General features: G+C 43.3%; 1 protein-coding gene across 1 annotated transcript; it reads left to right on the top strand.

Moving 5' to 3' along the window:
- The first annotated feature begins 3739 nt into the window (after positions 1 to 3739).
- PERP (p53 apoptosis effector related to PMP22) lies at positions 3740 to 17266 on the top strand. Its single transcript, XM_050949947.1, has 3 exons — positions 3740 to 4175; positions 15115 to 15258; positions 16164 to 17266. Exons 1-3 carry the CDS (start codon positions 3965 to 3967, stop codon positions 16361 to 16363), a joined length of 555 nt encoding a protein of 184 aa, XP_050805904.1. The 5' UTR covers positions 3740 to 3964; the 3' UTR covers positions 16364 to 17266.
- Positions 17267 to 27190: the final 9924 nt, after the last annotated feature.

The following is a 27190-nucleotide window of genomic DNA, read 5'->3' on the forward strand; positions in this document are numbered from 1 at the left end:
TCTGTTTCAAAAGCTGCAGGAAGGGACTTTCTTCCCAGACCAGAAAATAATCATTGGGGATGTTGAAATGCCATCCTTGGGGACCCAGCCTACCCCTTAATGCCATGGCTCATGAAGCCATACACAGGCAGCCTAGACAGTAGTCAGGAGCTGTTCAACTATAGGCGGAGCAAGCGCAGAATGGTGGTAGAATGTGCATTTGGACGTTTAAAAGCGCACTGGTGCAGTTTCCTGACTCAGATAGACCTCAGTGAAACCAATATTCCCATTGTTATTACTGCGTGCTGTGCGCTCCACAATATCTGTGACAGTAAGGGGGAGACATTTATGGAGGGGTGGGAGGTTGAGGCAAATCACCTGGCCGCTGATTACGCGCAGCCAGACACCAGGGCAGTTAGAAGAGTACAGGAGGGCATGGTGCACATCAGAGAAGCTTTGAAAACCAGTTTCATGACTGGCCAGGCTACGATGTGAAAGTTCTGTTTGTTTCTCCTTGATGAACCCCCCTCTCCCGGTTCACTCTACTTCCCTGTAAGTTAGCCACCTTTCCCTCCCACCTTCGATCACTGCTTACAGAGGCAATAAAGTCATTGTTGCTTCACATTCATGCATTCTTTATTAATTCATCACATAAATAGGGAGGAAACTGCCAAAGTAGCCCAGGAGGGGTGGGGAGGAGGGAAGCACCTGGTGGGGTGGGGTGGGGTGGGGTGGTGAATGAGGGGAGGAGGGAAGGATAAGGACACACTACACTTCAAAACTTTAAAACTTAAAAACTTATTGAAGGCCAGTCTTCTGTTGCTTGGGCAATCCTCTGGGGTGGAGTGGTTGGGTGGTTGGATGCCCCCGCCACTGCATTCTCGGGTGTCTGGGTGAGGAAGCAATGGAACTTGGGGAGGAGAGCGGTTGGTTACATAGGGGCTGTAGCAGTGGTCTGTGCTCCTGCTGCCTGTCATGCAGCTCAGCCATATGCTGGAGCATATGAGTTTGATCTTCCAGAAGCCTGAGCATTGACTCTTGCCTTCTGTCAGCAAGCTGACGCCACCTATCATCTTCAGCCCGCCACTTACTCTCTTCAGCCTGCCACCTCTCCTTGCATTCATATTGTGCTTTCCTGCACTCTGACATTGTCTGCCTCCATGCATTCTGCTGTGCTCTGTCAGTGTGGGAGGACAGCATGAGCTCAGAGAACATTTCATCCCAAGTGCATTTTTTTCACTTTCTAATCTTCAATAGCCTCTGCGAAGGAGAAACATTTGTAGCTGGTGGAGGAAAAGGAAGAGTGGTTAAAAAAACACATTTTAGAGTAAAATGGGTACACTTCCACGTTAAACCTTGGTGTTCACATTACACAGCACATGTGCTTTCGTTACAAGGTCGCATTTTGCCTCTTGTATTGAGGGCTTGCCGGTTTGATGTGAGAGATCACTCCTGCTTCACCCCTCCCACTACTGCATGGCTAACAGCGGGGAACATTTCTGTTCAGCGACAGTCAAACAGCCGAGCAGGAACGGGCACCTCTGAATGTCCCCTTAGTAAAAGTACCCCATTTCAACCAGGTGACCATGAATGATATCACTCTCCTGAAGATAACACAGAGAGACAAAGAACGGAAGTTTTTTGAATGGCAGAAAACACCAGGACCATACGCTGCCATGCTTTGTTATGCAATGATTCCCGACTACGTGCTACTGGCCTGTATAATACTTATGGAGATGTCCCTGGAGGATTTCCGCTCCACCACCATATACGTTAACAGACTTTTCCAGTAGCTGTACTGGCCATGAATGCCAAGGCAAATTGATCATTAAACACGCTTGCTTTTAAACCATGTGTAATATTTATAAAGGTACACTCACCAGAGGTCTCTTCTCTGCCTTCAGGGTCCGGGAGCTCGCCTTGGATGGGTTAAGGGGTTACTGGCTACAGGTCCAGGGTGAAAATCATATCTTGGCTGTTGGGGAAACCAGTTTCTCTGCTTCCTTGCTGTGAACTATCTTGACTCTCTTCATCATCATCTTTCTCATCCCCAAAACCCTCTTCCATGTTGCGTGATTCTCCAATGATGGAGTCAAAGCACAGGGTTGGGATAGTGGTGGTTGCACTCCCTAGCATGGCATGCAGCTCATCATACAAGCGGCATGTTCGGGGCTCTGATCCGGAGCAGCTCTTTGCCTCTCTGGTTTTGTGGTAGGCTTGCCTTAGTTCCTTAATTTTCACACGGCACTGCTGTGCATCCCTGTTATATCTTCTGTCTTTCATGCCGTTTGAGACTTTTTCTAATGTTTTGGCATTTCGTTTACTGGAACGGAGTTCAGCTAGCATGGATTCGTCTCCCCATAGGGCGAGCAGATCCCGTACCTCCCATTTGGTACATGCTAGAGCTCTTTTGTGATCCTGGGACTCCATCATTGTCACCTCTGCTGATGAGATCTGATGAGGTCTGCACTCACCTGCACCTTGCCAAGCTGGCCAAACAGGAAATGAGATTCAAAAGTTCGTGGGCCTTTTCCTGTCTACCTGGCCAGTGCATCTGAGTTGAGAGCGCTGTCCAGAGCGGTCACAATGGAGCACTCTGGGATAGCTCCTGGAGGCCAATACCATTGAATTGCATCCACACTACCCTAAATTTAACCCAGCAAGGCCGATTTCAGTGCTAATCCCCTCGTCAGAGGTGGAGTAAAGAAACCGATTTAAAGAGCCTGTTAAGTCAAAAAAAAGGGCTTCGTCGTGTGGATGGGTCCAGGCTTAAATTGAGGTAACACTGCTAAATTCAACCTAAAATCATAGTGTAGACTAGGTGAAAGAGACAGCTTGATATGTGGGCACTGAATGAGATCTGTTGGACTTAAGTAACCAGCTACAAGCTACAACATAGGCCTGGTCCACACTACACAGTTAAATCTATTTAAACAGCGTTAAATCGATTTAACTCTGTACCCGTCCACACTACAAGGCACTTTAAATCGATTTTAAGGGCTCTTAAAATCGATTTCTGTACTCCTCCCCAACGACAGGAGTAACCCTAAAATCGATATTACTATATCGATTTAGCGTTAGTGTGGACGGAAATCGAAGTTATTGGTCTCATTCTTTTACTGAGCTACCCAGAGTGCACCGCTCCGCAAATCGATGGTAGCCTAGGACCATGGACGCACACCACCGAATTAATGTGCCCTAGTGTGGACGCGTAAAATCGATTTTATAAAACCAGTTTTATAAAACCGGTTTTAATAATTTCGATTTGATGCTGTAGTGTAGACGTGGCCATAGTATGAATACAGTGAAGAGTTAAAGTGATCAGTTCATGATCCAATTTATAGGTTGGAAACTAATACTTGAAATAATTATGGGAAATAATTATGAATAATGACAGTGTTAAAAGAAATTCAGGATCAGTTTGGGGCTGATTCACTGGCCAAAAATAAAGGCTGATTTTATAGTAAATATTTTTTACATCAAACATTTTGATCAGCACCACTACAGAATGCTTTTTGTAGTGCCTTTTAATGAGATTTTAAATATCGCATATTTTATGAAATTTCACTTTCTCACAGCCTAGGACAGCCCCAAATCTTCATGTACTGAAAAAAGGACTTGTGAATGTGTGAGCTGCATTTTACGCTGGGAAGTGCCAGCTAGGAAAGGGTTAAGTGCCTAGACTAGGGAGTGTAACTGGAACCATGATTTGTTTTTGCAGCCAGGGAAAAGGAACAGAGCAGCAAGGCAGCTTTTAGCCCAGCCCTGCAGCTCCTCTCTGGCTCAACAGGTTACTGCTGCTGCTGCTCTTAGTCACTGGAATCTAGGTGGGGCTTTCTCCTCCCTTAGTGCCTTTCTGCTGATTAAAAAGCAGCTCTCTCTCTCACACACACTCTCTCTCACAACACCTCCCCCTGCAGAATCCAGAAAGAGCTCTCAGGCTTGTGCACTCATTCTCTGCTGAAGGCCCTGACTGCTGCATGAGATGGCGACGTGTACCCTTGCCTGCTGGAGATGCAGGTGGCTCCTGCCCCTTCTCCTGGGCTTAGCTATCATCTTGGGCATCATTGCGCTGTCCGGCCGGGGCTGGCTGGAATCGGAGTCAGCGCCCTACGAGCACCAAGCGTCATTATGGGAGACCTGCACCCGATGGGAAAATGACCTCAACTGGCAATGCCAGTCCCTCATGGATTACTGTAAGTGTTTGCAGTGGGGCGTCAGAGTCCAGGCCACATGCCTGAGCTCAACCTACTCCAACCACCCCAGTTATCCCTGCCAATATTTGACAGCTGTAAATTTGTGCCATCTTTATTAGCAAAATAACTTTGCCTCCTACCATCGCCGTTAGCAAAATGACCTCTTTCCTCACTTAGGAAGGGTCCAATTGTCCCCCTCATGTGGCTGGTTAATGAGGGGTTCAGGACAGGTTGGTGTTTGCAGGACTAGCATTAACAGCGTTTCCTGGTTAATAGTTACACAGAAAACCAGGCCTTATCTGCCTCTGGTGGCTTTTGAACAGGCTTCCCTGTCAGTCCAACATTAAGCAACTGGATGGGGTCTTTTAAAATCAAGTGAACAGATCTGGCTCTTTGCATGCCTTCTCTCCTTTATTGCTGGCTCCCTGCAAGCACTATTTGTGACCTACATGAGACTCCTTGAAGTCATCAACCTCTTTGCCCTCTGATGAGTGTGTTGATAAATGCTGGCCATTGCTAGCACAGCACACATGCCCAGCCTCTGGAGTGCCATTCCTGCACTAGATCTTAACTACCCTCCTCATTGTACTCTGGAGGGAGTGAGGGAAATAGGAGTCTACCCCTTCTGGACTAGAGAAATTCTGCTGCTTTTGTGCCTCTCAACCTGTGATTTCAAATAGAGTGAAATGTGTTTTGAGCATGGAAAGAAAATGGTATTTAATTGATAAACATATGTATATTATAGAAAAGGAAGTCACTATATGAAGCAGCTGAAAAATCAGAAACTAAATCAGGAGGCTAATGTATACATATTTTCAAAGTGGCTAAAAATGTGAGTAAATTATGTTCGGTTCTGCTGCCTCCTCTTAATACTCTCACCACATATTCTCAGGGTATGGCCTTTGCTAATAGTAGCTGCCAAAGTACTTGCTGATTACATTTGTTGTTTTATATAATGAAACATTTAGGGTCAAATATAGAGACACACCTTCAAAACTTAATTGAAATGCACTGGACTGGGGAAGCTTGGGAGGATGAGAATAGGAAAAATGGAATATATTTTTTGTCCATAAAAGGCAGAGGCTGTTCTTTGTACATATTGGTTCTTTTACAGCTACTTAGTGGAGGAGGAACAGATACAGTGATCGTATCAAGCTGATAAACATCCAAAATGATCTGGAAACTCAGAAACCTTGGATTATACTGGATTTAAAATGGGTATCAGAAGTGAGGACACAGAGGATAAACCATTTGGGATACTGTATGTGTTGTGTGGATGGAAGCATTAATGTCTGTTAGTAGTTTTCCATTATGGCACTTGCCTGCAAGCAAAATGCAGAACTCACTGTGAGAGCAACAGCATAATTTTTACCTTGATGATGTTTCTAGGTTTTATTCTCATGTGGGAGGAATTTGGCTATCATCAGAAAGTAACTCCATGTTCCCAGACCCTCCCGACAAAGGGAAGAAAGGCTAACACAGCACGTTTACTGCACATAGGTTTCTCTCAATAGACGCTGTGTAGATTAAGTGCTATATGACATATTGATAAACTGTTTCATATTTCACCCCAGAAAACCAGGTGTTTGGGGGAAGGGCCACATTCTGCTGTTTTGCTAAAGAACAGTTGTTCCTACAGCTGTTATAAATGAAGAATAGCCTTAATTACCGACAGGTTATTTTAACCAATTTAACTTTGTTTGTTGAATAATCTTGATGAGGTTAATGCTTTACTGTCAAAATTATTCTGTTCAAATAGTATCTACATCTGGTCAAAGGACATAACATGTCAGGCCATGGTTTGATTTGCTTAACATACCAATATACAACATGTTATTTTATTTTTAATAAAAAATGCTAAGAAACTTAACTCAAAATAGGCATGCACAGGGCTGCTGCAGTTTAAAAATAAACCTGTTAATCTAGATGCATAACTCTATAATCTAATTACTCCACCCTATTCTGTTCCTTTCCCAGTGATAAGAAAAAAAGCTTCAAGGTGGATCCCCTCGTTAATATAAAGCTACATTGGAATCAGCTTCTTAATCAAGTATCTGCATGTCCATTGCATGCTGATTAGAGGAGATTAAACTAAACCATGCTCTCTAGGTGGGGGAAGGGGGAATCTTCATGTTGGAATAGTTCCTAAATTGAACTGCTTCTTAATAGATGTCTGAAACCTGGGGATCTGATGTCCCACAATGGCCAAAGGGTGGAAAGACAAAAAGAAGAGCAGGGGTCAGCTTGTAACTGGAAAGAGAGTTTGTTTTAACTGAGAACTATTCTGATTTGAGGCCAGGAAGCTCCTGAGTGCCAGCATGTGCATGTTACCAATATACTACATACAAAAACTGATGCATTGCACTGCATTTTTAATTTTGGTTATTTAGCCCAGAATGCTGCTGGATTAACAATCCTCCTTTTGTGTCTAGTGGTCTGTGCTATTCAGATATAATGTGTTTGATATATTACTGGTAAGGGCTTATAGGTTTAGACCCAATATTTGTGGGTGGGAATGTCCTCTTGATTCTAGATAAATGTTTTTGTTTTTTTAAGGTTCTTAGCCTCACATTATTTTAGATAGGAATTACCATCCTCTAACAGAAAGTATATACTGTCAAGTACCTAACAGGATAGTTAATTATGCTGGTTATGTTTCAATAATCCATTGGCATTTATTAAATTCACAGTAATTGATTTGAAAAAAATACATACAGTACATGGAAACATTAATTTGATTAACTTCACAACTTCAGAAAATCAGAAAAAAAAGAAAAGGCTAGAAGTTTATGAGCATGAGCCAAGTTCCGTGAGTCATTTGTCAAGTCCATCCGGGGATGTGTAGCAGTAACAGTGTAGCTGGGAGACTGAGTGGACTTTGATTCACCAGGCTCTCAGTCAAGTGTGTTGGTAGATTTATTGGGGAGCTCAGATGAGTTACGTAGGAATGTTATAGATATATTACGTTCTCCTGACCTTACCCCTTTGTGCATATTTCTATCAGATTTATGATACAAGGGTTGCTTTAGGGAAAGTTGAATGGAGTTTGCAGTGTGTGCTCAGCAAAGGTAAATGACAGTAAAAGAGACACTATCAAGGTTGCTGTGTCCAACTCCACCCAAATCAAGTACTATAGCTTTACCGAAACTAGGAAGTATTATATGAGATTCCTGCCAGTTACCAGACTAAGCATCCTAATGGAGATGGGTACTGCCAAACCAGTTTACTACCTGCTTTTCAGCATGTTTAACTACCGTACAATGGTTATATAGACTCTGGAAGCTGCCAGCATTTTGTCTACAATAGGACCTCTACCCAGTGTCAACCCATTGTTGTACTAGTGGGCATTGTTTTGTACAATTTCCAGATGTAGCCATGGCTTATTCAAAACTCATACCAATAAAATAAATGGTGCAACTGACTATCCTAGTTCCCCCAAAACAATCTCTGAATCCTGCATTTCTTGCACTCATGATGTGAACATTCCCACCTTAATCTGCCATGTGTGCAAGAAAATCCCCTTTACCTTGGATTCCTGTTCAAAATGAACCAAAAGAGAGCTTAGAGTTCCTTATTTGGTCAACAAGATCCCATTTCATACCAGCTGCCCTGTTGCTGAACCAAACAACCTGCAGCCATTTATGATAATATAAAATAAATATCTCAAACATCACTATCAGCAATTCCCAGCCTTCAGCCATTAGACCAGCAATTATTCACAACCTCACCAACTGATCATTGCAATGAGATTTATAAAATCAGAAGTTATAGATGGAAAAGTCCTGATACTTTAAATGATCTAGTCCATGTACCTTCTGCTGTAGGATTGTTCTCTACAGAATGTTCTTTTAGGGTTTTTGTTCAGTCTAGTTTTAAATGTCCTACACAATAGAGTTTTCACCACTTCCCTTGGGAACACATTTCACTGTCAAAAAGATTTCCTGACATTCAGGCTAATTTCTCCTCCTTTTTAAATTTCATTCTATTTCTGGTAAGGAAACCCTAAATAACTCCTCTCCTTCCTTGGTGCTTGCAGTCCTCTAATATCTGTAGAATTATGTTCTTCTCTAAATAATCACTTTGCTAAGATGTGGGTATATGGGTCTAACTCTTCTAATCTTTCCTAGTAATTATATTCTTTCAGCCCTGAATAATTTTAGTTGCTTTTCTGTGAACTCTGTTCAATATGTAAATGTATTTCTGGTGATGAGATGTCCAGAATTAAACACAGTATTTCAGGTGAAGCTGGTCCAGAGCACATAAAAATAGACTATTACTTCACTTCTGCATGATCTGATGCTTCTATATATGCAGCCCAAAATTGCATTGGTGGTTTTGCGACCATATCATGAGTACCTATTTGCCAGTGCTGAATAAGAAAAACTCTGGCTAAAAGGGGATCAAATACATCAGTTTCTCCAGAATTGAGGCTTTAACAAATAAACACCTCTCACTTACGATTGCAAAACTAGCCTTACAAACATGAACAAATGGAAACTGGTGCAGAGCTTTCTCTCTCTCTGTTAGCAAGCATAGAGCTTCAAGTTGCCCAAGCAATAACAGCATGAAAATGATGAGACAAGCTATAGCTAAGCAGGGGTTGGCAACCTTTCAGAAGTGCTGTGCTGAGTTTTCATTTATTCATTCTAATTTAAGGTTTCGCGTACCAGTAATACATTTTAACCTTTTTAGAAGGTCTCTTTCTATAAGTCTATAATACATAACTAACTATTGTATGTAAAGTAAATAAGGTTTTTAAAATGTTTAAAAAACTTAATTTAAAATTAAATTATAATGCAGAGCCCCCCGGAATGGTGGCCAGGACCCGGGCAGTGTGAGTGCCACTAAAAATCAGCTCACGTGCCGCCTTTGGCATGCCTGTCATAGGTTGCCTACCTCTGCTGTAGAGCAACTGAGATAGACAGAGGACCCCACAAACAGAGGCTGGGAGCTGGGGACCAGCTGAAGCCCAGTCAACAGTCAGAAGGCTCTGGGGTGGAAAGAGAGCAAAAATCTGTCATCTCTTTTAGCAAGCTCACGGACAGGGGGAGTCTTTCACGAGGGTATGGCTACATCTGGAATTTCAAAGCGCTGCCCCGGCAGCGCTGCGGGAGCGCTGCCGCGGCAGCGCTTTGAAGTGTGAGTGTAGTCAGAGCAGCAGCGCTGGGAGAGAGCTCTCCCAGCGCTGCATGTAAACCACATCCCTTACGGGTGTAGCGTGCAGCGCTGGGAGCCGCGCTCCCAGCGCTGCTGCCCTGATTACACTGACGCTTTACAGCGCTGTATCTTGCAGCGCCCAGGGGGGTGTTTTTTCACACCCCAGTTGCAGCGCTGTAAAGTGTGAGGCCATGTCTACATCTAAAGTTTTGCAGCGCTGGTTGTTACAGCTGTATTAGTACAGCTGTATAGGGCCAGCGCTGCAGAGTGGCCACACTTACAGCAACCAGCGCTGCAAGTGGTGTTAGATGTGGCCACACTGCAGCGCTGTTGGGCGGCTTCAACGGGGGTTCCGGGAACGCGAGAGCAAACCGGGAAAGGAGACCCGCTTCGCCGCGGTTTGCTCTCTCGTTCCCGGAGCCACCCAGCAAACCGCAGGGAAGGAGACCTGCTTGCTCTGGGCTCCGGGAACGAGAGAGCAAACCGAGAAAGGAGACCCGCTTCGCCGCGGTTTGCTCTCTCGTTCCCGGAGCCACCCAGCAAACCGCAGGGAAGGAGACCTGCTTGCTCTGGGCTCCGGGAACGAGAGAGCAAACCGGGAAAGGAGACCCGCTTCGCCGCGGTTTGCTCTCTCGTTCCCGGAGCCACCCAGCAAACCGCAGGGAAGGAGACCTGCTTGCTCGGGGCTCCGGGAACGAGAGAGCAAACCGGGAAAGGAGACCAGCTTGATTACCAGAGGCTTCCTCCTTCCACGGAGGTCAAGAAAAGCGCTGGTAAGTGTCTACATTGGATTACCAGCGCTGGATCACCAGCGCTGGATCCTCTACACCCGAGACAAAACGGGAGTACGGCCAGCGCTGCAAACAGGGAGTTGCAGCGCTGGTGGTGCCCTGCAGATGTGTACACCTTCAAAGTTGCAGCGCTGTAACTCCCTCACCAGCGCTGCAACTTTCTGATGTAGACAAGCCCTGAGTGTAGCCAACCGTGAGGCAGAAGCCAATAGGAAAGAAGGACCTCCAGCTAGTGTCCAGGGAAGCACCCTAAAGGAATCCTAGCACTCTCTCTCAGATCTGGAAGGTGTGTGTGTGTGTGTGTGTGTGTGTGTGTGTGTGTGTGTGTGTGTGTGTGTGTGTGTGTGTGTGTGTGTGTGTGTGAAAATGGCATTCACCAGGTGCTCTGTGGTGAACTTTCCTACCCTAATTTTTATATTGACCCTTCACACACAGCTGGTACATTTTTCAAGCCCTATACTCCTTGGTATTGTCAAATGCTCTCATTTAGGGCATAGCTACACTGGGGGTTTTTTGGTTTGTTTTGCCAAACATTTCCCACTATTACTTCCACCAGTGTTAGAAACAGTAGCAGTGTTAGTGTAAACAGGGCTGTACGACTCTGTTTCAAGCATGATATTGTCTAATCCTGCTCAGAGCAAGTCCACATGACACAATGGCAAAAAACACCAACAGCTATCTTCAATCCTAGTTATACTAATATGCCAACTCTTGCTGCCACTAGTGGTGATGAAATGGTGGAAGCAATCATAGAAAAAATTTGGCCAGATTAGACAAGGCCACGATATCATTTGTAAATTTCACGATCATGTTGTTTACTCGCTCTTTATTTATGAAGAGCAGGGCCGTCCTTAGGATTTATGGGTCCCTATGCAGTATTATTAAACCAGTGCCCCTATGCTCCACTGAAGGTGGTCCCTAGCCGGCGCCGCTGAACCCAGTGTGTCAAGGAGGCACAGCCACCCCCTGCAATTGCTGACACCCACCGAGCTTTGTATGCAGCAGACGCTGCAGCGGTGGCTTAAGGTAGGCTTTGTGCTGTCACATGGGGGCTGCATCTTGCCAGAGCCCACAGCCCTCCTAAATAATAATAATAATATTAGCCCCTTGCCACTCCTGGCTCACCACGAGCATTTTGACAGGAAGTACCAAGCAGTAATAAGAACAACAATAATACATGTGTGTGTGTGTGTGAGAGAGAGCCAGTGAGAAAGCCTGTGTGTGCGTGTAGGATTGTGTATTGGGGGACTGTGTGACAGTGTCACACACACAGAGTCTCACAATCTATATTGGGGGACTGTGACTCATGAGAGGCAGAGTGTATCTGACTGGTGTGAGAGCCAGTCTCACTCTCTCTCTTTCTCTCTGTGTGTGCTGTTACTTTAAGTCCCCCCTCCCCTGACTGGCTCGGCTCCGTCCCGTCCCCCCCTCCTCCGCTGACTCACGTGGACGTTTCGCTCCTCCTGTCCTGGCCCCGGCCCATCCCGCGCCGGAGACCAAGCGGCCCAGGCAGGCAGGCAGGCTCCAGGGAGGGTCTCTGCTCTAGGCAGCAGTGGGCCAGGCCGCAACAGACGTGCTGTGCAGCTCTGGGCTCCCCGAGGCTGGAGCGGCAGAGCCCTCGGCTGGCTGAGGAGGAAGGAGGCAGGGTTGGGGGTGGGGGTGAGGAGAAGCCCACCAGTCCACCACGAGGAAGGGGCCGGATAAGAGAGGGGTGCAGCTGCAGCCAGCGAGGGGAATGCTACCGGGTATGCAGCTTGTGCCTAAGGGCGGCCATGATGAAGAAAGTAAATAAAACTGGACTTGATACTAATCTTTGCAGTTTTGTCACTAGACATCTCCCAAAGCTAAATACGTTGCTGGTTTATTATTACCAGAGCTGAGCAAATAATTCACAGCAAATGGGTTCCAGGCTGAGCTTACACAGCAGGCATTTTACTTGTAAAGTATGTGTATTTGATAAGGAGATCCCCAAGACTCAATACATGTGTAACCCCTACAATGCCATTTTTTTTAGAGTCAGCTGTTCAGAGTCCATCCAAATTATAAACTGAGTCTTTGGAATGTTTGTACTTGACATTCCAAGCTCCCCTTGGACAGGGAGTGTACAGATCTGGCTTTCTACTGAACTTTTATAATTACCAGTTTTGTGAATTATTCGTAATGACAAATCCCAATAAATAGTTTAAATAGATGGTTTAATCCATGAAGCATTTTTTCTTGAGCTGATTCCATCATATGTTTAAGCATATTTAGACAGTAATGATTTGTAAATGAATCCTTTGGCTGTGGCAGCTTTGAACAGTAGCCATTGGGAGCTTCAGTGAACAACATCTGGTATGAAAGAATTAGTGCAGGTTTCAGACCAAAAATTCCAACCAAGCTGTTCCCCTCCTCCATTCCTAATTCTGCATCAGTTCCACAGGGGAGGGAAGGGATAGGACTGGAGTCAGCAACCTTTCAGAAGTGGTGTGCCGAGTCTTCATTTGTTCACTCTAATTCAAGGTTTCACGTGCCAGTAATACATTTTAACGTTTTTAGAAGGACCCGGGCAGTGTGAGTTCCACTGAAAATCAGTGTGCATGCCGCCTTCAGCACCTGTGCCATAGGGATAGGCAACCTGGGATAGAATATACTAGGGGTAGTTGAGGAGGAATGCAGACAGGCAGAAGCTCATTTGCACAAACTCCCTCCTTTCTTCAGCAGCAATGTGGGTCCAGTTTGCAGGGCTGCTGTGGAGTTTCTCCACATCCTGGCTGACTGCCTTCAGGACTGGGTCATGCCCATGTGGAACCCTCCTGTGTATTCTGCTATGCCCCTTAGTCCTATACAAGACAGGCTCAGGATTTGGGCCTACATGAGTTCCTTGTTTTAATACCCTGTGTAAACGCAGGCAACCAGCCTTTAGAGTAGGTGGAGGGTGATGCATGACGACTGTCTACCTATAAAATCAGAACTCTTGGATTAGTATCTTTGGGCTCTTCAGAGTCAAAATAGTCAGCTACTTGGCCTGGTGGTTAAGAAATGGCCTGTTGTTTGCATGATGCTTGCCTATGCTTGTGTCTACTGTTTGGAAAGATAACGGGATTTGAATGTTCAGAAGCCAGCATTTATTTTAAAAAGGAGAACTGTAGGTTGCTTTTCAGGGAGGGATGTAATTTTTCTGGTGCTCAGACATTGATGCCCATTGTTGCCATGATGGGATTTCTTACTTAGCAGTGGCAAATGGAGAAGAACATTATGAAATAAGGTTACTGGAATAAGGTTACTTTCTGAATGTCTTTTTCGTCCTCTTCTTCTGCCTCTGAGTGACTTGAAGTTATACTTGAGACCTATCCTGGTCCCATGAACCTGTCTACTTTGAACGCATCCTCTTATCCCACATGGTATTATCAAAATAATTAAAATTGGAAGTTTGGGTAACTCCACCAGTCATTAGACTGCTCACTTTCCTTCTCCCTACACATCTAAGCTGGTTCCAAGTCCTTTTGGCACTATATCTACATCATCTTTAAGAGCCTCCTATTCCCTTCTATTTCTACTGGTACAACCCACGTCCAAATCTTTGTAATCTCTTCCTTTAACTATTCCAAATCTACCCAGTTCTGTTCTTAATTCTCACTTCATTCCCTCCAGTTCAGAATAAAGCTACCAAAATCCAATTCCTTGAATGTGGTTTTTTCCACTCCCTTTATGACTACTCACAACTTTCTGCATTGGTTGCTTCACATCTCTCATTCCCTCTATGTGGGCATAGGGTCCTTTATCTTGAACACCAGTCACCCTTTCCTTATTCAGATCTCACATTAATCCTAACTTCTTCTGATAAGCCTTCCAGACAGTGCTAGTTCTCCATTACAGCATTACTCATTTCTTCATCAATTAAAAAAGTAATTACAAATTCATGATGTCAAACAGCTTCTATCTCTTGCTTCCAGCAGAAAACTGCATTGCCCAGGAAGATAGCCCTTAATTTTTCTGCTTTTGTCCTCCCCACATCGTTCTTGTCTGTTTGCTCATGGACCATGAATGGAATTTTCAAAAGTGGGCTAACTCTCCTCCCACTAACTTCAGTGAGAGCTTTACGTTGATTTCAATGGGAGTAGAGCTAGGCCAGTGCTAAGTGCTCTTGAAAATCCCAACCTTTTGTCTTTTTTCTTGTGCTTATAAAGCATCATGCATACTTATGGCACCCTATAAATAGTGATAATAAACAATTAGTCTTTGCTCAGACCTCTATGGTTCCCTAAAAGCCACATTTACATTTCTGATACTATGAGTATGTCTACACTGGAAACTTCAAAGCGCTGCCGTGGGAGCGGTCCCGCAGCAGCGCTTTGAAGTGCAAGTGTGGTTGCGCATGAGTGCTGGGAAAGAGCTCTCCCAGTGCTCCTGGTAATCCACCTCCATGAAAGGATTAGTGCTGGGAGCCTGTCTACACTAGCATTTTAAAGCGCTCAGACTTGCTGTGCTCAGGGGGGTGATTTTTCACATCCTTGAACCAGCAAGTTAGAGCGCTATAAGATGTAAGTCCTAAGTCAAAGCAATATTGCATGCCAGGGGTAGGCAGCCTACAGCAGGCGTGCCAAAGGCGGCACACGAGCTAATTTTCAGTGGCACTCACAGTGCCTGGGTCCTGGCCACCAGTCCAGGGGGCTCTGCATTTTAATTTAATTTTTAATGAAGTTTCTTAAACATTTTAAAAATCTTATTTACTTTACATACAACAATAGTTTAGTTATATAATATAGACTTACAGTGAGAGACCTTCTAAAAACATTAAAATGTATTACTGTCACGCGAAACCTTAAATTAGAGTGAATAAATGAAGACTTGGCACAGCACTTTTGAAAGGTTGCTGACCCCTGTTGTATGCTTTTAAGGGACAGAATCTCCATAATGAAAGAATTAAAGCAAACAAAAGACCTAAGAATGACACCCTCTTGACTTCCATGTACTGTTTTGTATAACATGTTTCCCTCTTTCCTTTCAAGCCTGGGGAAGAGCAGCAGCTGCCACCTACCTTGTCGGCTTCGTGATCCTAGTCATTTGTTTCGCCCTAGCAGTTATTGCGTTCTCCGTTGATATACTTCGTTTCAACTTTGTGCGAGGAATCGGTGGCTTGCTGTTTGTCGTTGGTAAGACTGATGATTGCTTCTTAAACTGATATTTGTTCTAAATCTGATACTTGCTAGCTGGAGTAAAGCCTCCCTCCCTCTCCTAAAAATATCCACCGCACACATATTTCTAATTGGGTTTGTGGTTCATTTTCATGAATGAGAAAAACTTGTTTTAATTTTGAAGTGATACTTGGTTTGCATCCTCAGAGGTTAGGGATGTTATAATGGTCAGTGTCTGAGGATGCAAGTTTCACTTTAAAATTAAAACAGAATGTGGGTGTTGTGACATTGTGGGGGAGACATAAAGCAAACAGGTAAACTAGAATGCTTGGCTTTGAACTCTTTCTGATGGTTCTGTGGCAGTAACTAAACAGCAAAACAATCCCAGCAGCAATGTTGCTAACACACAAGTATGTTTTGCCATGGAAACTGCTATGCAAATACTAAAGTAAATGATTTTTAACTACTACATTTGATTCTTTTAGTCCAGATTGTTCCTTCTCTGCATCTATGCTTGGTTAAAGAAATTTACATTCCTCTTATTAAGCATCATTGCCATTGTGTTAGTTTGAATTCTTCTCAAGCATAGGGTCAAGGACGCAATTCTTTAGTCACTTTGCATCCAAAACATCCTTTTGAAGTCAGTGAGAGATCTGTGTGTAGAATGGTTCCAGAATGAGGCCCTGATCCTGAAATCAGATCTGTGTGGGCAGGCCCTCATACCTGCGCTGAATTCCATTGAAGTCAATGGACCTCTGTAAGAATGCAAGAGTACACCTGCACTGAGCTGACTGTAGGATTGCAGCTAAGTCCTTAAATATCTGAGAGAGGAATGCACCTACCTGCCAATAAAGTCAGAATAGGAAATGTGATGAGATTAATTGTCACTTATTTTCAATTTGTTTATTTTTACTTTCTTGTAGCGGTATTCCAGATCATATGCCTGGTCATCTATCCAGTGAAGTTCACAGAAGACATCCCTATGAGGGGATCAAATATGTTCAGCTGGGCATACGGCTTTGGTTGGGCCAGCACTATTATTGTAATAGGCTGTGCTTTCTTCTTCTGCTGTCTCCCCAACTGGGAGGATGAGGTGCTGGGTAACATCAAGCCAGCATATTAGTACTCTTCCCCAGAGAGGAGTTGAAAAGCACATTGTATAAAATGAAAGAATAAATTAAAGTATAAACACACTAAAAATTACAGCACAGGAACTTTGATAATTGGATGTTACAGGCTGAAAAAAAAATCTTATTTTTCCAGAATGTTTTGAACTTGTGCCGATGCTCAGTTAGCAGAAAGGCTTGGCAACCTGAAGCAAACATTTGAGAAATTTTAGGTAAAAGATCAGAAAGTTTGTATTTTCATATTCATATCCGATATGGATTGATTTTGGGTTAGTCACTTTGTTGCCTTTCTCTACATGCAAAAGTTCCTGATAATTAAGTCACTCTCTTCCACACATTTGTTTAGACATCCATATATAAAAAGAATTTAGTACTTAAAGTACAGAGGAAGAGAAACAGAAGTGCATTCTGATTTTAACCAGAAACACTGTAGAGCCCTTTTATTCCCTTCAAGGTAACTTTGCTTTTATGTTTTATTTGCAAATTTGTCAGTAGTGAAATAGAATTTAAAAAAAAATCTTTCAGAGAATGTTTTTTTCTTCCAGCATAATTAATCCTAAAAGAAGAATTTTTTGCTATGAAAGTTCATTGCAATCCTAAGTCTCCTAAGAATTTCTTCTCCCCTCCATATTATTGGGCTGATATCTAATACTAAGTAGTAGAAATTGGATCTAGAGAAATTAGAAACCTAAAATATTTTTCCACTGACCATTGCAGTTAGATGGCATGTTCCTCAAAAGCATAAAGTGAATGTCTGTGTGTACAATATTAATGCTGTGTGCTGGTATAACATTTATTGGCATTCGTTTGTGAAGACTGCAGTACTCAAATGTGATGAAACCATGAGTGAATAACACTAATCATTCCAAGAGTACCAATAAAACCTTCAAACCATCAAACACCATCATGTATTTTTTATGCTTCATTTTAGAGATGTTAGTTTAGAAAGTATTGTAGAGTTATATTTTGTTTTTAAATTGGTACTATTTTTCACATCCCTCCACCTTTAAAACCAGGTTGCCTTAGCTACCAGACAAACTTTGGAGGAAAATTTTAAAATACAATTTTAAAGTTTTCAAAAGTGATTTAAAATAGATTTTCTGTATTTCAGAGTACAGCAAATTTAAGGTCTCATATGATGTGAACCACTGGTTCGCACCACAGGTCTCTGTGTGAGTGTGCATATATTTACACACACTTCACTAGTTAATCTGAAATCCCAGCTGAGTGGGATAACACGTTTTTCTAAACTTAATAGACATATTAGAAAGTAGAGACTTATCACCTTAATATCTCAACACCATTGACATCAACCCTCTAAACTGTGGATCCCTCATTGATGCAGCAAATGTAATTTTAGGTCCATATTTTTTACCTTATCTTCATTTGAGGAGAAAGAAGAAAACTTTTTTTGTGGCAGGTTATTTTTTTTTTTTAAGGGGTGACCATTTGAAACTGCTCAGAGGTTGCAAATCCTGAAAGTAGCTCTGGCACAGCTATATTACTGGGTATGGTACAGGTGAAGTGGTGAAAAGTGCAAAGCAAATGCACGTGGTCACATCCTTCCATTGTTTGTCAAGTGATCTGGGGTTTATATCACATGGCTGCAGAAATAAAATAACTTACTCCAAGTTATCATGACACCATACTGTAGGTGGTGTGTGTGTGCATACATATAACGTACAAAACACGTACAAAAATATAAGCTATAAGACATAACCAGAACACAGCAGAACTAAAATACATTAAAACTAAGTTTTCTCAATGCTCAATCTATTTTGTATTATATTTTGTATTATATTGTAGTTTTGTAATACACCTTTTGCTTTTGGTGAAAATGTATAATTGTACATGTTATAATCTCAGTCATGGCTAGCCAATCAACTACATTTATGATTCTTGCTGAGAAGGAGCAAATTTGCCTCTATTTCTGTACAGTACTAGAGCTGGTGGGGACTGCCTTACAAATTAACCTGTACCATTAATATGATAATATATAGTTGTACATCGAGCACAAAACACAACAAGGAATAGTGATGCTGTCTGGCAAATACCTTGCACAGCTAAAGATCTGAAGCAAAACAAGACCTAAAGGTGGATGTGCACACTTGGAGAGAGGTTGAGTAGAAGTATGTTGCTCAGAATTACGGAGTGTTTTGTACGTTTTTGTAATCATTGTCATACTTGACAAAAAATAAAGTTAAATATAAACCAAGTTGAGTTCCAGAAGTATTTTGAAAGGAAACAAAAGCAAAATGTTATGGCTTGTTATGTTAAATTCAGCTGTTCAGGAAAAAGCAATTGCAAATGTTTTAATAATAAACTACTTTCAATAAATGATGGTAATATATTTTGGTAATTTCAAATATAGTGGTTTCACTTATTCTGTTTAAGGAGGTTATTTAAAAAATGTAGACAGGTTAGTCTGTAGAGTGGTAGCCGTGTTAGTCTGTATCAGCAAAAGTCACAATTCTTCTACAAAAAAAACTTCAAAAACAGGCTCCAACGAGAAACTGCAGAACTGGAATTAATTTGTAAACTGGACACCATTAAATTAGGCTTGAATAAAGACTGGGAGTGGATGGGTCATTACACAAAGTAAAAACTATTTCCCCATGCTAATTTTTCCCTACAGTTACTCACACCTTCTTGTCAGCTGTTTGAAATGGGCCATCCTGATTATCACTAAAAAATTTTTTTTCTCTCCTGCTGATAATAGCCCACCTTAATTGATTAGTCACGTTACAGTTGGTATGGCAACCCCTATTTTTTCATGTTCTCTCTGTATACATATATATATATCTTTCTACTGTATTTTCCACTGCATACATCTGATGAAGTGGGCTGTAGCGCACGAAAACTTATGCTCAAATACATTTGTTAGTCTCTAAGATGCCATAAGTACTCCTATTCTTTTTGATTGGATGATGTTGTTCCAGACCCCAAGACTGTTGATCTCTGAAGTAGGTAAACAAGAGACATCTAACAACTGTTTCCAGCTAATAAGCCAAGATTTTCTTCTTTGTTTGCATTAATTAACCATCCTCCTTCTTCATCCCCAATGAATTTTAGAGACGTGCTAATGCAGAGGTTGTCAAACTGGGGGTCTGGACTCCTCAGGGGGTCTCAAGGTTATTACATGGTGGGGTCACGAGCTGTCAACTTCCACCCCAAACCCTTCTTTGCCACCAGCATTTATAATGGTGTTAAATATATAAAAACACTATTCTTAATTTATAAAAAGGGGTCATACTCAGAGGCTTGCTGTGTGAAAGCGGTCACCAGTAAAAAAGTTTGAGAGGCACTGTGCTAGTACAATTGTAGGGAACATGTGACTTCTTTCTTCCATCCTTCACCTCACTTTGTTTCTGATTATAGGTTTATTTATTTATTTATTTATTAAAGATTTTTTAAAATATTCAAGATTTTAAGTACACAACTAGGTCAGTTTGGTTGATTTTTAGATTTCCCCAAATGGCTTGAAGAGAATGTAAGTTTGTTTTGGGTGTTTTCCTCAAACACACTTATACATTAAAAGTCCTCTCCTACAATCCTTGCTCACATGAATGCTCTGTATTCATAGACCAGAGCCTGCTCTCAAGGAAGTCAATAGAAAATCTCCCACAGGCTTCAATGGTGCAGGATCAGCTCAGTCCTGGGAGACAATAATCATTCCTGGGGTGTGAGCACCTGCTATTCCTAGCTATTTCTGGATGAATCAAGGGCACTCGCTATCTTGTAGAAGTGGACGCTTAAGAAGGCCCATTCACTTGAACAGGACAACTAGTGAGTATGCCCATGAGTAAGCATGGCAGCGTTAGGCCCACATTGAGATTTTCTTTTTCTTCATATTTAGTAAAATTAGGGACAAATTCAAAAACAATTCATTAATAAGAGAGTTCATTAAAATATCTGGCTGAGTTTAAAAACCTGTGGTTAATTTACATAAAGTAAAGCACTGGAGTCCAGTCCAGATAACTAAAGATGTTTTGGTGGGGGTGGAGTGGAGGAGGGAGTAGTAGTATGGTGATGAGCACTATAGAAACACTCATACATATAAACAATTAAATGAACTGTAAAAAGGAACCTCTGAGCTCAAGTGTTTAAGTAAAACAATGAGTTCCAAATACACTGTGTAAGAGTATACTGCAATTTATTAAAAAAATGGTTTATGGAACTTGTGTAGTAAGTTATTTTTTCTTCTGCGCTTGATTCATCCAAGAAAGTCTGCCATGGTGTCAGCTGGTGCAGTGGTTTCCCAGGGGCAATGAAGGCTGCTGCAACACAGAGAAGCCCCCAAGAAGCACACCTTCTAAAGACTATAGGCTACATTCACAAAAGGACTTAGGATCCTAACTACCAGTTAGGTGCCTAAATTCCAGAATCAAGCCCCATTTAGATTCACAAAACTCCTGCTCAACTGCTGCTGAAGACTGTAGGCACATAAACTCACTCAGCACCTATTTGTTTGTAGTAAAAGTTCCCTGGGCACCTGTGTTTCTGCCTCTGGGCATGTGCACACCACGCACCAAGATACCTAAGCTCCAGGAGTTAGCATATGCCCCATGGCTTGGCATCTCTCATTAACTGCCTTAGGTGAGGAAAGCTGCCTAGCATGCTGGCTGTATGTGAGTGTGTGAATTCCATTCTGAGGTGTCTCTCTCTCCCCATTCATTAGACAGTGGTGATTAGTGGTCTAAGGACCAGACTTCAGAGAGAAACTGCTGAGCTTCAATTCATCTGCAAATTTGACACCATCAGCTCAGGATTAAACAAAGACTGTGAATGGCTTGCCAACTACAAAACCAGTTTCTCCTCCCTTGGTTTTCACACCTCAACTGCTAGAACAGGGCCTCATCCTCCCTGATTAAACTAACCTCATTATCTCTAGCTTGCTTGCATATATATACCTGCCCCTGGAAATTTCCACTACATGCATCTGACGAAGTGGGTATTCACCCGCGAAAGCTCATGCTCCAAAACGTCTGTTAGTCTATAAGGTGCCACAGGATTCTTTGCTGCTTTCACAGATCCAGACTAACACGGCTACCCCTCTGATACAGGCTGATTTTCTAGGCACCAAAAAATTAGGCATGGCAATGCATAGTGTCACCTATGTATCTACATATCTTTGTGAATCTAGCCCTATGCTTTCTGTGCAAATAACTGGAGCCACAAAGAAATAAAGACAATGAAAAGTAACAAAATAAACAACCAAAGAGTTAGATACTGAAGTTAGACCTGGAGGAGATGACCCACACTAAATTATGCAAAGGGATGCCTAATGTCACATGGCAAATAAGCATCAGAGCCAGGATTTCCATCTATAAAGCTCCCAGTCAAGACTTCTGCCTTACTGAATTAGTGCTGATCTATACACTAGGAGTAATAAATATCAGAAGGGCAAGCATGTTAGTCTGTATCCACAAAAATGAGGAGTCCAGTGGCACCTTAAAGACTAACAGATTGATTTGGGCATAAGCTTTCTAAGAAGTGGGTTTTTTTACTCACTAAAGCTTATGTCCAAATCAATCTGTTAGTCTTTAAGGTGCCACCGGACTCCTTCTTGTTTTTTTAGGAGTAATAAAGTTCTTGGCACTGTCATGTTCTGTGGCTCTCAGAGGTCTTTACAAGGGTAGGTAGCTCCAATTTATAGATATAGTGACTGAAGCACAGATAACTTAAGACTGAAACCACTGAATCCCGTTCACAGAGGCAGCTTAAGAGTCTGACAAAGTTGGAACTAGAACTTAGATCTGTGGGCTGAACAGCCAGGCAAGTCACTAAAACATAGTGCCTCAAGGTCAAATTACTTATATTGGGGATCTATTCTGAAAAGTGACCAAAACCGGTACTACTGGCTTCCAAATTTGATGTCATCATGATTTCCAGATGCAACTGACTTAATTTACAAATAAAATGTTTTTCCAGCTGCAAATTAATTCAGAGATCTGAAAGTTAAGCAGACTTATTTCCTTTGCATGCATCCTGCTAGTATTAAAGACTGCAGCCAGTTGTGCCAATAATTGCACTTGCTTTGAACAATGAGACTAAAGAGGTGTAACTAATGGTCTTAAATTCAGTTACACTGATGTGAATGCGGGCACTATTTGGCCCTGCAGTTGGAATTTCTGTTGATGATGCATAGAGAGGAATAGAATTCAGCTCACTCCCTTTTAGCTGTGTTGGCTCTGGAAAACTATTAAGAATAAAAGGGAATTAGTCAGTAGATTTGACTCCTGATATACATAGGGAGCAGTCATGTTGGGCAAGAGGTACATTTTTTTAATGCAGTCTCTTTTCAGAGTAAAACCACTCTTTGAACTCTCTCTGTGTCAGTTAACCCATCTGTACAATTGATTAATAAATAGAGCTGTTTGGAAAACAAAATTTTTACCTTGAAAATAGTTTCTATTTTGAATCAGAATGAAAAGGTAAAAAAAAATTGCACAAAACACAAAATGCTGAAAAGATTTTGACATTTTATATCATACCAGACCAAATGGTAATTTTGATGCAGAATGCAGATTCAAAACAAACATTTTTCATTTCAACATTTATTGAAAAAAAAAATCAAGATTTTCTGCAGTGTTATTGTAGCCATGCCAATCCCAGGATTTTAGAGAGACAAGGTGGATGATGTAATGTTTTTTATTGGACCAGCTTCTGTTGGTGAGAGAGACAAGAGTTACAGGTTTACAGAGGCACAGCTGCATTGGTGCAGATATGCCACTGTAGGCTCTCTAATGTAGCTGCTCTAAGACGTTGGCTTAATTATTCCAGCCCCTGTGAGTGGCGGTAGCCATAGGCACTGAGTTTTTCTTTTCCCTGGGGGTACTCTACCCCTGCTCAGCCCTGAGGCCCTGCCCCCACTCCATTCCTCCCCCAAGGCCTCCACCCAACCACTGCTCGCTGTTCTCTGCCCTCCACCAAGCCCCTTCCCACAGCTGTTTGGTGGCATCCCCCATCAGCTAATTGGGGGCGCTGCCAAACAGCTGTGGCTGGTGGGTGCTAGACACTCACTATTTTTTTTTCCGTGTGTGCTCTGCAGAGTCAGCGCCTATGGCACTAGCTATGTTGGTGGGAGAGCTCTCCCGCCGACATAGCACTGTCCACACTCACGCTTATGCCAGTGTAACTTACGTTGCTCAAGGGGTGTTTATGCACCCCCCCTGAGCGACATAAATTATGCTGACATAAACTGCAGTGTAGACAAAGCCAGGCTCTCCAGATACACAGTGCTTTTCCTCAGATCTGGGAAAGGTACTTCAAACATCCCAGCAAAATGCAAGGTGGAACAGATTATTTAGCACAAGTAGTTAGTATATATTGTAATGTAAGGGACCATTCAAGGTAGAGTGGCATGTTAACACCTCGGCCCCTTTCCTCTGAGGATGAGGACACTCCACTTGACAAGCAGATCTTGTCAAGAAACAGGCCACCCAAATACCCCAAGAGAACCTACTTTAATACAGAATTAAAACTCCTTCTGACTGCACACCCCTAATTGTTACCTACAACCTCATCAGAACACTACAACCCATGGGACCCCATCCTGAAAAAAATCTTTCCTGAACCCCCAGTTCTGGCCTTTCAACAACCCCCCAGCCTCTCCAAACTCATCAGCAGAAGCAAGCTCCCAACAGACCAGGACATGCCAACTCAAAATGGCACCAGTCCCTTCCAGAACAACAGATGCAAAACCTGCAGACATATCTCCAATGCTATAATGATCAACATCCCCCATAACACACCTTTCAAAATCCATGGGTCCTATACTTGTGTATCACAACATGCGGTGTACTTCCTCCAGTGCACTAAATGCCTCAACAACTATGTGGGTGAAAGCAGACAATCACTACGCTGTTGAATGAACTCACACAGGAAAATGATAAAAGACAAAAACACCCTATCACCTGTGGATGAGCACTTTTCACAACGTGATCACTCCATATCTGACCAATCAGTCCTCATCCTCAAAGGAAGCCTGCACAACACCTTCAAAAGATGAACCTGTGAGCTTCAATTAATTGCTCTGCTAGACACTAAAAATCAAGGCCTGAACTGATGGCTTGTCTACACTGGCACTTTACAGCGCTGCAACTTTCTAGCTCAGGGTGTGAAAAAACACCCCCCTGAGTGCAGCAAGTTTCAGCGCTAAATGTGCCAGTGTAAACAGTGCACCAGTGCTGGGAGCTGCGCTGGTAGCTATGCCCCTCGTGGAGATGGGTTTTTAGAGTGCTGGGAGAGAGTGTCGCAACCACACAAGCCACGTTAGAGGGGGCTATTTGGGGATTGGCCCTGCTTTGAGCAGGGGGTTGGACTAGATGTTTTCCTGAGGTCCCTTCCAACACTAATAATCTATGATACCCACTGCACTCAACACCCATCCCTCTGCAGTTTGGCTCTGCTGAAATACAGCACCTACTGCATCGTACTCCAAAGGAGAAGGTTGGGTATGATCCCTGGACTTACACAAATCTGTAGCCTTCCTGGGACCCCTCCTCTTCTTGAGACCTTCCCTTCTCGCATCCTCCCCCTGCTGATGAGTTTTTTCTTTTGATGTTTTTAAATAAAAGAATTGTGTTTGTTTGAAAACAATCTTTATTCTATTAAGTGAAAGCAAAAAGAGTACTGCAAAGCAACATGCAATTATGCTAAGCCCCCTTCTTTCATCCTATGCACCAATCACCTCATAGCATTAGAAGCAGTGCAATCCCAAGCATAGCAACAAATATTAGTGACTTTCAGCTTCAAATTGCTGCCTCAGGGCATCCCTGATCCTTATGGCCCTGAGCTGTGCCCCTCTAATAGCCCTGGTCTCTGGCTGTTCAAACTCAGCCTCCAGGTGCTGAGCCTCTGGGATCCAGCCCTGAGTAAAAGTTTCACCCTTCCCTTCACAAATATTATGGAGTGTACAGCACGCAGCTATAAGCATAGGAGTATTGTCATTGGCCATGTCCAGCTTCCCATAAAGGCATTGCAGCAGGCTTTTAACTGGCCAAATGCACACTCAACAGTCATTCTGCACTTGCTCAGCCTGTTGTTGAACCACTCCCTGCTGCTGTCAAGTTGCCTCGTGTATGGCTTCATAAGCCATGGCATTAAGGGATAGGCGGGGTCTCCCAGGATCGCAGTGAGCATTACAATTTAAATAAAATAAATAAATGGAGATATCCTATCTTCTAGAACTGGAAGGGACCTTAAAAAGCCATTGAGTCCAGCCCCCTGCCTTCACTAGCAGGACCAAGTACTGATTTTGCCTTAGATCCCTAAGTGGCCCCCTCTAGGATTAAACTCACAATGCTGGGTTTAGCAGACCAATGCTCAAACCACTGAGCTATCCCTCCCCCCTTCCCCTACGGTGGTCTTCTGGTCTGAGAAGAAAGTCCCTGCTTGCAGCTTCTTGAACAGGTCAATGTTGTGCGTGCATCGTGCACCTTTCTGGACCAGCCTGCGTTAATGTCTGTGAAATGCCCACAGTGATCCACAAGTGCCTGGAGAACCACTGAGAAATATCCCTTGTGATTAAGGTACTCGGTGACTAAGTGGTCTGGTGTCAGAATGTGTGTGCCATCTACTGCCCCTCCGCAGTTAGGGAAGCCCATTTGTGCAATGTCACATATGTTGCCCAGAGTCATGGTCTTTCGGTGCAGGAGGCGATTAATGGCCCTACACACTTGCATCAACATGACTCCCATGGTGGACTTTCCCACGCCGAACTGGTTAGTGACTGATTGGTAGCAGTCTGGAGTAGCCAGCTTCCACAGTGCAATCACCACGCACTTCTCATTGTAACAGGGCAGCTCTCGTTCTCATGTCCTTGTGCTGCAGGGCTGGGGTGAGCTCATCACACAGTCCCATGAATGTGACTTTCCTCATGCGAAAGTTCTACAGCTACTGCTCGTCATCCTAAACGTGCATCATGATGTGACCCCACCACTCAGTGCTTGTTTCCCGAGCCCAAAAGTGGTGTCCCGCTGTGATCAGCACCTCTGTGAATGCCACAAGCGATTGCGTGTTGGAGCTACTATGTGTGGTGAGATCACTGTCATACTCCTCTTACCTTTGTAATTTAAGGAATGCCACTGCCACTCATGATGTGTTAGTCAGAGCGAGCAGCATACTGGTCAGCAGTTCGGGATCCATTCCTGCAGCCCGAAAGAGGCAGGGTGTACAGTAAACAAACCATTGAAAGATGGTGCCAAATGCAGACGAAAGCACAGGGATTGCTGGGATGCAAAGCAATGCATCATGGGGCATTGGGACAGGACTCAGGATGCCCCGCGACCCCTTCCACCTTCCCACAAGTCTTAGCAGTGAAAGAGAAAGAGGTGCTCTGTGGGGTAGCTGCCCAGAGCACACCACTCCGAATAGCATTGCAAGTGCCGCAAGTGTGAATACGCTATTGCGCAGGCAGTTGTTAGTGTGAATGTGCCCACATTCCCCCAGTTCTCCTGGGTGTGAGAGCTCTGGTTTCTCGATTAATCCCGTCAGAGACAATTTGCCAGGAAAGCAAGGCATACAGAGGCAGCCAAATATTTTCTGATCCTCAGGGCTTGGCTACACTGGAGAGTTGCAGCACTGGTGGTGGGTTTACAGCGCTGCAACTTAGTAACTGTCCACACCTGCAAGGCACATCCAGTGCTGCAACTCCCTGGCTGCAGCGCTGGCTGTACACCTGGTCTGCTTGGGGTGTAACGATTGCAGAGCTGGTGATGCAGCGCTGCTCATCAAGTGTGGCCACCAAAAGCGCTGTTATTGGCCTCCAGGGTATTAGGAGGTATCCCAGAATGCCTGCTCACAACAAACCGGAAGAATGG

Source organism: Gopherus flavomarginatus, chromosome 4 (assembly GCF_025201925.1).
Source record: "Gopherus flavomarginatus isolate rGopFla2 chromosome 4, rGopFla2.mat.asm, whole genome shotgun sequence".
Classification (NCBI taxonomy): Eukaryota; Metazoa; Chordata; order Testudines; family Testudinidae; genus Gopherus; species Gopherus flavomarginatus.